The sequence below is a fragment of the Bos indicus genome, chromosome 1, assembly GCF_029378745.1.
Source record: "Bos indicus isolate NIAB-ARS_2022 breed Sahiwal x Tharparkar chromosome 1, NIAB-ARS_B.indTharparkar_mat_pri_1.0, whole genome shotgun sequence".
Lineage (NCBI taxonomy): Eukaryota > Metazoa > Chordata > Mammalia > Artiodactyla > Bovidae > Bos > Bos indicus.
The window spans coordinates 5,058,813-5,070,889 of NC_091760.1; the positions used below are offsets into that span (position 1 = coordinate 5,058,813).

Genomic DNA, 12,077 nt, shown 5'->3' on the forward strand with positions numbered 1-12,077 from the left:
ACCCATTAATATTCTGCCAAGCTGTGGGAGTTATTCTCAGAACTGCAGCTGAAGGTGTCAGAAGTAGGACTCTGGGTTTTTCATATTAGCTGAACTCTGGAGGGGCCTTCCAAAGAGTAGTGTTGCTCTGGCGCCTCCTGTATACACTGGCATAGACTCCATCAGGAATTGGAGGGTGTGTTAGAGTTTAGCAATAAATATTGGTGAAAAATTAAACAGTGGGGAAAATAGTGATTTTAGGTACTTTTAGGTACTTGCTTTGATAGAAACTAAGGCAATGAAGGACAACTGTCAGGGCAACTTAGAGACCATCTTTAATTAATGAGTTTGACCAGCTGCCCTTATAAAGGGTTTTATCACTTGATGGGATTTTAATGGTGTCATTGTGACATACATCCCTTTCTCTAACAATAAAAGGTTTTTATTGTTTTTCTTGAATCCTCAGATTTTTTTTTCCCCAAAAAAACATAGAACTAGAGACAAAAACAATACGGTGTGGAACACTGTTACATCTCTTCAGTTTAAAAACAGAAAACTTTGGTGTGTACTTTGAGAAATTGATGGTCCCCAGAAAAGCATTTGTGTAGGGTAAATTATATAGTGTGCCCAGAGCCAGGTGCCTTCTAAAGCTGACTGCTTCTTTAGGAGACACTTTATTGTAATTAGTGGAGCCGATTTTATTCTTCAGAGGGAAAGAGATAATAGGGAAAACAGTGCCACATGTTATTAATGATCTAATTAACATTGAGTGATTTTTCCACCCCCCTTAGGGGATGGACCAAAAAACAACGGTGATTGTCAGAATTGTCTGTCTTTTATTTCTTTATTGCTGTTCTCAATGTTGGTGATGGGTGCTCTCGCTAATATTTAATAATCAATCTTTTTCTTCTGTCTCTTGCATTCAGCTCATTCTCTTTCCTATTCTGTCTGATCCACATCATTTCACATCAGTCTGTCATCTGCCATCCGAGCACCAGTCCAGTTCTGGTATAGTAACTGTTTCAAGATCTACATTTCATGTGCAGTTCATGCTTTGAATGTTATGAAAGTGATTGTTAATATATAGCAGGAAGCATGTTGACCTGTGGGTTGTGAATATAGTCTGATCATTGCAATCACTAAAGTAATTACAAAGAAATTCATTCATTCATACTCAGCCGTTATTATTCACGTGTGACTGTGGGCATCTTTTTCATGCCTTTACCATGTAGACCCGTGACTTTTTCCTAATGAACGTGGGCATTGAAAAAAATAAAAAGACCATCTTGAAGGGCAGAATAAATATCTTTGGAAATTCTGCAGTAGCATTGTGTGTGTGTGCTCGTGCGCATGGATCTCTGTGTGTCCTTAACTGCATGCATTTATATTTTCTGAAGAAGTTTGACTGAAATGGAAGAATATGAGCAGAAAAGAGCCAAATGCTGATGGATTTGAAGAGTGTGGTATCTGTTTTAATGGGCTCAGATTACTTATTGAAAATACCTGCCTTATGTTTTATATTTCATCCTTTGGAGGAGTCATAGAAACATGTAAATTTTTAAGAAGAATGCCAACTACACTAAATAATATTTGTTTTATGGTATAATTTGTGGCTTCATTGTCTCAAAATGAATCAAATGCTAAGTAACTTAAGTAAGTAAATGTTGGAAAACTAATTTGGACTGTTTAAGTTTTTTCCTGTCTGAATTTCTCCCGAGTTAGGAAATTTTCTCTTGAAAATTTTACGAGTATAATAACAGGGCACGGCTTAGTGGCTGAATAGCAACAACAACAAATAATGCAGGCCACATCTTAGAATTCCTGTCTTAAAATAGTCATTAATATTTGGAATTCTTGCACATAGATGTGCTACAAACACGGTAAGTTTTTTTTTTTTTTTTTAAAAAACACTTTGATATTGACTTGCAAATAGTGGAGGATCTTGAAATTCTTGAGTGCTGATATTCTTAGTTCATTAAGATTTCCTCTTTATGTTAGACCAGCTGTGACTCACTAGGGCTCATAATTGAGAAACGTTTCCCAAAATGAGAAGACACACTGGTATATTGATTAGAAGTCCCATTTTTAGGGTAACTATTTACTGATCGAACCACAGACTCCTGGATTAGAAGTAAGACCATTATCATTTTTGTATTCATTGTGCGTGCTCACTTTTATCTTTCTAAGTTATCAAGACGTTATTATAACTTAAAGAAGTTTGAAAATACGGTGGAGGAGGGAAAGCGGTAAGAGCCAAACTTTTACCGTTGTTCTGTTCTCTTTGTTAAGCACTTCAAAGTGTAGGCTTTTGTTTACTGTTTTCTGCGCATCTGTATAAATGTTTTCAGCATGATAGCATTTAAGGGATGGTGTCTCTGTCAAAACCACCTTAAGACCTTTGGTGTCTACCAGTGGACAGTCTCTCACACTGAAGTTTCAGGAGTCTTGGATGAGGTTGCTATTCGGATCTGGTTTCCAAAAGACTCTCTAAGTGGCAACTCTCTTGGGAATGTCCACAAAATATTTATTGATGATGGCGACAAGATTTCCCAGTGGGTTCGTTCCTGTTGATCAAGACCCCATGAAGTTTCATTTCTCCTTCCCTCCCACCTCAGTTGCAAACAGATGGCGAAGCAAAATATTTGGCTTCTATTAATAATTAAAGATTTCCGTGGGTGTCTTGGTCCATGGGAAGCATTTGCAGCTTCTGTCTCTGTGAGGTCAACTTTTCTTGCATATCACAGCTCTCTTAAGTATTATTACTTTGCTGTTTGTCTCTGGGCTCTCTGAGAAGTAGTAGCTAGCACACTTTGAAGCTCCGCTGCCTTTGTTTCCCGGGTTTACCCATCCACCCTGGTTATTTTGCAAGAACAGTCTGGGTCTGGGAGTCGTTGAGCATTTGGTTTTCAGCACCCACAGCCATGGAAAAGGAAATGGCACAACCCACTCCACTATTCTTGCCTGGGAAATCCCATGGACAGAGGAGCCGGGTGGGCAACAGTCCAGGGGGTTGCAGAAGAGTCAGGCACAACTGAGTAACTAAACAACAACAACCTACAGCAAAAGCCCCAAAGCCTGTACATGGCAGATGCTGGCTCCCTGGTGCCTGTGTTCGGGCTGTGGTTTCAAATCATCACATTACTAGGGAGAGGATGCACACTGGGGGTTCCCAAGAATCCCTGTAGAAAACATCTTTATCATTTGGCTAGGTGTGTAGAACAGAGTCCCTCCTACTGTCTGTGACTATGCTTTCTTGACGATGCAGGATCGCTGTCTTACCTGTGTATTTATTCACGAAGCAAGGTCTCCAGTGTCCCCACCTCCTGTGTTCTGCGTGCCCCTTCACACAGTCCTGATGACTGCACTTGTGTTTTATTAATTTCCCCATTGGCATTGCTTCTCACGGTGTCTGGCACACTTCAGAGTTTGTTGGGTGCAATTGAATATTTATTGGAATAAATATCAGAAATGTTCTTACTTTGGCCTTGAAATTTTGGTTGAGTTCCATTCAGTCTCTCAGTTGTGTCTGACTCTTTGCAACCCCATGAATCGCAGCACGCCAGGCTTCCCTGTCCATCACCAACTCCCGGAGTTCACTCAAACTCACGTCCATCGAGTCAGTGATGCCATCCACCCATCTCATCCTCTGTCGTCCCCTTCTCCTCCTGCCTTCAATCTTTCCAAGCAAATTTTGGTTGAGGGAGAAGGTAAATAGTGTATTAAGCCAGTGAGAAATTAATTTCACTTACTTTGGAAGAATTCTCCTTAGTTGAGTTTCTGTTGTGAAGAGATGATGTTGTATTTATGAATAATTTCAGACTTACAAAAGAGTAGCCAATCATGCAATTAACTCCTGGGTTCTAGAATATCAAATTATGTTTCATCCATTTACTCACTGACTCCCACCCCCTGCTTTGGATGGTTTGGAAAGCAAATTCCAGACATCATATCTTTATCTACTAGTAAAACTTTCAGATAAATCTCTAAAAGATAAGGATGCTTTAAAAATGAAAGACTTGAGGGAAGCATTTTCTCTCTAGCAATACATTTTCATGTTGCCGTGTAACTTTTGAAGAACGTTCCCCCCTCCCCCCGCCTCCCTTTTTCCTTCGAATCTTCTTGAATGTGAACTGAGGATGTTATTTATAAAACCAGAGAGCTACCATTGCCTTTTTCACAAAGTTCATTCACGAATGACTTTCTAGGTAGAAAAGAATGATTTGACCCATTCTGACCAGTGCAGGAGGCCTGGAAATTTTGATCCTAGAAAATTCGATCTGTTTTAGAATTGTTTTCTTTGGGCGAGTCATTCAGGGTGTTTCCAGAGCTGGACACACGCCTGTCTGCAGTGCCTGGAGGGAGTCTCACTTGGGGTGTATATAAATAAGACTGAATCCAAATGCATTGTCTATACACTGACTTGCTCGCAAATGAACTGTTAACAACTGTCCCCAGGGTCCCCATGTGGCTAAGAAAACAACTTTGCCTGGGCACAGCTTTCTTCTGTCACTGTAAATCCTCTCCGGCCTTTCTTGTTCCTTTTCTTCTCTAATCACCTATGTGTGTTGGAAATTATGTTTAAAAGCCTTTTGGACCTGATAGGTTTTCTTGCAAACCCGGTGTTGAAGAACGGAATGAATCAGATAAGCAGAAGTGAATATGTGGCTTATTTATTTCCAGTGAATGTAAGATACTCATGAGATGTTATTAATATGTTCAATTAATATAATTTGGGTTTGGGATATAAACATTTTAATAAATACAGAAATGTTACTTCCCTCTCTGGTAATCAATCCCTGTTATTCTCAGGGATACATGACAATATGTCAGGGAGAACTAATTATATCTATTTACTATTGAACATTTTCTCTTCCCTTCTCTTCTTTTTTTTTGGTTCCTAGGCACATAAACTGGATCATTCTGCTCATTACCTGCGCCTGAAATTTCTAATAGAAAACAAAATGCAGTATTATGTGCCAAAGCCCGAGGAGGACATTTATGAGCTGGTAATGTTTATGACTGTTGTCCATATACATTCTGTAGGAGACTATTTTTAAATTATATGTATGCTCATGCTAATTGTGGTTGGTGGAGTGGAACAAATTCTAGAATAAATGAGCCTCATTCCATGCTCTCATATTTGCAGAGATGGCCTTAACCTATCACAGTATTTTTTGCAGAGTGGAAATGCCACCTTAGTTTATACAGGGAACAGTTCTGTGCTATCATGAAAAATTGAAATCCAGAACTGACTCTCAGATAGAATTTTAGTTATTGTTCCTAGCTTTCTTTGCCGTGTTGACAGTCTTTTGTTTTAAATGGGTGACTCAAAGATGAGCTGGCTGTTGTCAGAGAAAAAGTACCAGCTCCAATTTTGTGTGCCTTCCCCCTGCATGTTGAAATTGATGGGTAAAATCCTGTTAGGTGAAAAAAGCTGCTAACTAATTATATGTCCTGGCCTTCTGGAATTGTGTTGATATAGATTCTTGGGCATACTTATGTAGGTTTGAGTTTCATGATGGGATTTGGGTTCTGAACTGGATCTGGATTTTTATTCTGGCTCTGCTGCTTAGTAATTATGTGGTCTTGGCCAGACTTCCCCCCTGGCCGCACCCCCCCGCCCCGCCCGCCCGCCCGCCCCAAATGTGGTGACTAATACTTTGTAGGATTTTGCAAAGATTAAAGATCATGGTTCACATAGTAGATGCTCAATAAATGGTGATCATGGTTCCTTTTTTGTTAGCCAAGGGGTGCTTTTTTCAGTTCCAGAAAAGGAACATTTTGGGAACCAGGCCCCTTCTCTTTGAGCTTGTTCTTCTTTCCTGTACTTAGTCATTTCTCTGGGGGTCACTGAACTGCTTGCCATGGATCTGTGAATGATAACAGTATGACTTCAGACAGCCTTTCAGCACAGAAAACAGAACTGAAAATTTAGACCTGAAAAGTCTCCTTTTGAAAAAGGGAAGTGTGATTTAAAATTTAGTCCATTTAGTAGGGAATTGTGTTTCTAATCAACTTTTCTTGAGGTTTGTTTTCTCGACAATAAAACATCAATTCTGAGCACATGGTTTGGTAAGTTTTGGCAAACGTATACAGAATGTTGTGTTTCCATCACTACAGTCATAATTTACATTTCTGTCATCTTAGAAACTTCCCTGGTGTCCCTTTAAGTGTTTTAAATGAAATATAAGAGAGGGTGTGCTTTTTATAGCATTCTTATCATGTTATGAAATAGAAGAAGAACAAAATGACCATTTTTCAACCATCACTTAAATCATAAAGCTTAAAGCAGAGAAAGGTACTTTTAACAGTGGCTGATTTATTTTTTTCTCTGGCATGGGGAAAGCCCTGACTTTGTGCTCTGTGAGTAGAAGAAAGAAAACCCATTTTCTTACTTAAGAAAGGAAAGTGCTTTGCTGTTAACACTGAAATAGCTGTTAGATCATGTAGTTTTATCTTGGAGTTAATGAATCTTTTATATCCTAAATGACAGGGATCAAGCCTAAGGAACTTCCATGTCCTTCATATTTTATACACAGGAGAATGCTGAAGACATATCTTTTGAATTTATATTGACTTCCTTATTATTTTTAAGTCTTGGCCATTGTGCGGTCTCATCCAGTATAGAAGACTAACAAGCTTACTGTGTTATCTACAACTGCTATATACATATTACAATTGCCCTTTAAAAACAAAAGCAAAAACCTGAAATACAGGGAGATCATGGTATTCTTTCTTGCCCAGTCGCAGAAGGTCTCCAGCTCTGAGATTCCTGAGGAAGTAAATGCCATACTCTTACTCAGTCTGTTGTTCAGACTGGGAGTGAGTACTGCTAATGGGCACCTCTATTTTTACCAAGATTTTAAACTTTTTGTTCTTAGGATATCTTTGGCAGCCTGGTACAGCCTGCGGATCCCATTTCAGAATAATGTTTTCAGTTCCTTGAAATGGAATACATAGGATTACCCATGGCCTAATTGTGTTGAATTAGTTATGAAAGATATTTAAAAAATTATAGATAATACACATGCTTAATAGCTCATTAAATAATCAGACAGTGGTTGGTCTAACACCTGCCACTGTTCTGAAGTAGTGATGAGCGTAAATAATATTTTGAGATATTAGCAGCAACCAGAATGTGGTGTAAAAATAACTGTGATTTCTGGTTGTGACAAGGTCACAGACACACTGCTCACGTTGCCATGTTTGTTGCTTCCGTTCATTAATAATTGAAGGAAATGCTACGTTTCAGTTACAGGTTAGTGAATATAAAAATTTCAGGCTTTTTCAGCATCCCAGTTCACAGACCCCTCGAATTATATCCATACATCCATGGTTTCCAATCTTTGCTTTTGGCCATTAAGCTGGGTGAGATGTCATTCCAGGGCAGAGGGTTTCTAAACACACGATGTTCTGGATGCTTTTTGAGATTTTACAGATATTTTATTTATTGACCCTTACTGAACAAGCATCAGACCACTCATGGCTAATTGGTTTCCATAACCCGCCTCCATTGTATTTCCCATGGATGAACGAAACTCACAGACGTTTAGAGTCCTGTCCTGAAAAGTGACTCATTCATAGATGACTGTCCCAAAACATCTTATTCTCTGCTATTGTTTTGTCAAAAATTCTTGAGTTAGAAGATAATATTTATTGGCAAAAATGTGTACTGTATTTTAAAGATCTTTTTTGGGGGGGGCATCTAGTAGATTTATTTTGTGGGGCTGGGGATTCCTTTGAATCCCCATGAATTCTCTTCTACTTATGTATTATACATAGCTGCTTTGCTAATTATGGGCTTCCCTGGTAGCTCAGCTGGTAAAGAATCCACCTGCAATGCAGGAGACCCCAGCTCAATTCCTGGGTCGGGAAGATGACCTGGAGAAGGGAAAAGCTACCCACTCCAGTATTCTGGCCTGGAGAATTCATGGACCGTATAAAGTCGGACACAACTGAGCGACTTTTTGCTTTCACTTGCTAATTATGTTTTAATATAAGCAATACCTGCTTGGCTACTTTTTCATAATTAGTTGGTTATTGGGTCCAATCTGTGGCAACCCACTCCAGAGTTCTTGCCTGGAGAACCCCAGGGATGGGGGAGCCTGGTGGGCTGCCGTCTATGGGGTCGCACAGAGTCGGACACGACTGAAGCGACTTAGCAGCAGCAGTAGACTGATAAAGAATATGAAGGCACTGGTTTTTTTGAAAACCCATGATTAAATATGTTTTTCTTAAAAAGACAAGTAGGAATAGAGTTTGCAATAACCCTGATCAATCGGTCGATTGATTCATCCAGCAAATATTTATTTAGCATTTGTTCCGTGCCTGGCACCATGCTAGCTGCTCTAGGCACTGAGAGCAACAGGAAAATTTCTACTCTTTATGGAAAATACATCCAGGTTGTGAAGACAGATATAAAAACATGTAAATATTTTTGACAAAAACAGGTAAATGGGTAGTATTTCCGGGGATGCTAAGTGCTGGGAAAGAAAAGGTTAGGACATGAATGGATAGAGAAAAATGGACATCTGAAGGTGACCCTGCCGCTCCTTTTAGACGTGGTATTTGAGCAGGGTGGTGAGTGAGGTGAGAAAGTGAGTCACAGGTATTTTGGAGGAATGTGTTCCAGGGTCAGGGAACAAAGCCCGGCAGGGCCTGGCAGGGGAAGGCGGTGGTGGTGGGGGTGGTTTACTGTGTTTGAGTAGCATCAGTGGGGAGGGTGAATGGGGGGTGGGGGGTATTGAATTCAGGACGTGAGGGAGAAGGGGAGCAGGAGGGCTTGTCAGGCCCAAGTGAGAGGTAAAACCCCAAGAGACAAGGGCTTTATTTGACTCCTGTCTTAATAGGCTCACTGCGGCTAGCATGTGGCCCACGAGCCTTGGGGAGGGGCTGGGAGAGCTGGAGGCTGGTGAGCTGTCCTTCAGGCAGTGCATGATAGGGGCTTGGACCAGGCGCCCCACGAAGACCTGGTAAGAAATGAATGTGACATTCACTCGACAACTCAAGTTCTGGGGTAATCAGACCATTTTTTAACATCTGATGGTCTTTAATCTGGTTTTTGAAAAGAAGGATAATATGCATCATCGTTGATTTAATAGCATAGGGAATGTGAGTGATGCTGCTGCTGCTAAGTCGCTTCAGTCGTGTCCGACTCTGTGCGACCCCATAGATGGCAGCCCACCAGGCTCCTCCGTCCCTGGGATTCTCCAGGCAAGAATACTGGAGTGGGTTGCCATTTCCTTCTCCAGTGCATGAAAGTGAAAGTGAAGTCGCTCAGTTGTGTCCGACTCCTAGGGACCCCATGGACTGCAGCCTACCAGGCTCCTCCGTCCATGGGATTTTCCAGGCAAGAGTACTGGAGTGGGGTGCCATTGCCTTCTCCCACGTGTGTGATACTTTTTGCTAAAGCTATGTTTAAAACTGTGGGATTTCAAAATTTCTGGTGTCAGATATTCTGATTGCATCAAAAATGTATTTTAAAGTGCAGATCCTTCTTGAAATTTTACATACTTTAGAGATTTAAAAAATCCAATTTTTGTTCACCTGGCCTAAGGACCACACAGTGAAGGGTCCAGTATTATACAATGTTACTGTCTGAGACTGGTGAAGAAACACAAAGACTTTCACACCAATTACAAAGAGGAGTAGGAGGCAATATTGAGAGAATAGGAAAGCTTATTTACGAAGCTAAATTCCCACTGGATCTGTAGAAAGCCATTTGGAACGTTCCAGAGATGACTAAAACAAATGGTGATATACTGCCACCTAGCGGGGGGAGTTTGGCTTTCAAGGAAATTGAAAAAAATCAAACTAAGGTTCCCAAGAAGTTGAAGTAATAAGTACATTTCATAACATTTTACCGAGCATTCCATGACATTGTAAAATATATCATAGCGTTGATTATCTTTGGTAATGTATAATTTTGGTGACTGTGTTTTCTGAACTAAAGATCAGTGTTAGAACTGATGTCTTCTAAATGCAGAACGCACTGGTATGGAACTTTTTCTGAAGAATATAGACAGAAAATGATATTAAGTTATGCCCCCAGCACTTTGCATTTGATGGAAGTTGCATTAAATTAGGGTGTTCTAGAGGCTCTGGGCTACATTGTAGGGTCAACATTTCCAGCCCCTCTCCCACCCCAGCCTCTTGGCTTAGCCTGTTTCCAGGCTCCTGATTCCTAAGCATTCAGCTTACCTCTCCTACCTGTCAACTGCCCTAAGAAAGTGAACAGAAAGAAACCTGTGTTTTTTTTTTTTTTCCTTTCTTTCATACTTGGCATGAATGAAATTATTCCTGGACAAATGACTAAGATGGGAGCAAGTTTAAATAATCACTGAGACTTCTCTTCAGTGCTCAAGAAGAGCTTTCTCTTATTGACTTTGGCTCAAAAGAGATTTTCCTTTTGAAATTAAATGACAGTTTAAAAAATTCCATATGAGCCTTTGACACAGTTATTTGTTTTGGAACTTCTATCATAAATTTTCAGAGATGGCCTTTGGCTTACTTACCTTGGGATTCCCTGGTGGCTCAGATGGTAAAGACTCTGCCTGCAGTGCAGGAGACCCAGGTTCGATCCCTGGGTCAGGAAGATCTCCTGGAGTAGGAAATGGCAATCCCCTCCAGTATCTTTGCCTGGAGAGTTCCATGAATCCTGGCGGGCTACAGTCCATGGGGTCACAAAGAGTCTGACACCACTGAGCGACTAACGCTACTACGACTTGCTTACCTAAGAAATAAGATTTTTTGGGGGGTGTGGGGGAATATAATTGGTTTACAGTGTTACGTTGGTTTCTGCTCTACAGCAAAGCATATCAGCCATATGTATTCACATATCTCCACCCGCCCCACTTCCCACCCGCCTAGGTCATCACAGAGCACCGAGCTGAGCTCTGTGCTACACAGCAGCCTCCCACCAGCTGTCTGTTTTACACACGGCAGTGTGTATATGTCAGTGCTGCTGCTGCTGCTGCTAAGTCGCCTCAGTCGTGTCCGACTCTGTGCGACCCCAGAGACGGCAGCCCACCAGTCCCCGTCCCTGGGACTCTCCAGGCAAGAACACTGGAGTGGGTTGCAATTTCCTTCTCCAATGCGTGAAAGTGAAGTCGCTCAGTTGTGTCTGACTCTTGGAGACCCCATGGACTGCAGCCTACCGGGCTCCTCTGTCCGTGGAATTTTCCAGGCAAGAGTATGGAGTGGGGTGCCATTGCCTTCTCCGTATGTCAATGCTACACTCCCAATTCGTTCCATGGAAATAAGGCTTGTACCCTTTACTGTGGTACCCCTGAGTTCCACCAGGAGGCAGTCGCGAGGCATTATAGTGTAGCAGGGAGCATTTCAGCGCTGGAACCAGTGAAACCTACATTCAAATCCCAGCTCCGCCCAGGCTGGCTTTCTGATCCTGGGAAAGTACTTTCTCTGCGCCTTTTTCTCTTCCTTTGTAAGATGGGGGTCACATTTGTCTCATAGAGAACATGTGAAGGGTGAGAACACGTGGTAAATAAAACCTTCGTAAGTTATGGCTCATGATGATGCTAAGTCCAGACACTGAAACGTGAAAATGAAAGCTGTTCACGTGTGTGACTCTTTGCGACCCCATGGACTATAAAGCCCATGGAGTTCTCCAGGCCAGAATACTAGAGTGGGTAGCTGTTCCTTTCTCCAGGGGATCTTCCCAAGCCAGGGATCAAACCCAGGTCTTCCACCTTGCAAGTGTATTCTTTACCATCTGAGCCACCAGGAAAGCCATTTATGGTTTGCTACTGCTACTGCTGCTCTTGCTAAGTCACTTCAGTCGTGTCCGACTCTGTGCGACCCCACAGACGGCAGCCCACCGGGCTCCCCCGTCCCTGGGACTCTCCAGGCAAGAACACTGGAGTGGGTTGCAATTTCCTTCTCCAATGCATGAAAGTGAAAAGTGAGAGGGAAGTCGCTCAGTTGTGTCCGACTCTTAGCGACCCCATGGACTGCAGCCTACCAGGCTCCTCCATCCATGGGATTTTCCAGGCAAGAGTACTGGAGTGGTATGCCATTGCCTTCTCCGATTTATGGTTTAGATAACCCTAAAGAAGGCAGAGAGCCAAAGAATTGATGCC

The 12,077-nt window shown here is 41.7% G+C and overlaps 1 protein-coding gene across 11 annotated transcripts in view; it reads left to right on the top strand.

The window, feature by feature from the left end:
- TIAM1 (TIAM Rac1 associated GEF 1) overlaps positions 1-12,077 on the top strand; it is a 466,993-nt gene that overhangs the window by 365,489 nt on the left and 89,427 nt on the right. For all 11 annotated transcript variants that reach the window (XM_070785816.1, XM_070785836.1, XM_070785822.1 and 8 more), the window contains one exon: positions 4,881-4,985. In XM_070785816.1, the coding sequence (XP_070641917.1) occupies positions 4,881-4,985 (105 nt within the window). The remainder of the gene's footprint in view (positions 1-4,880; positions 4,986-12,077) is intronic.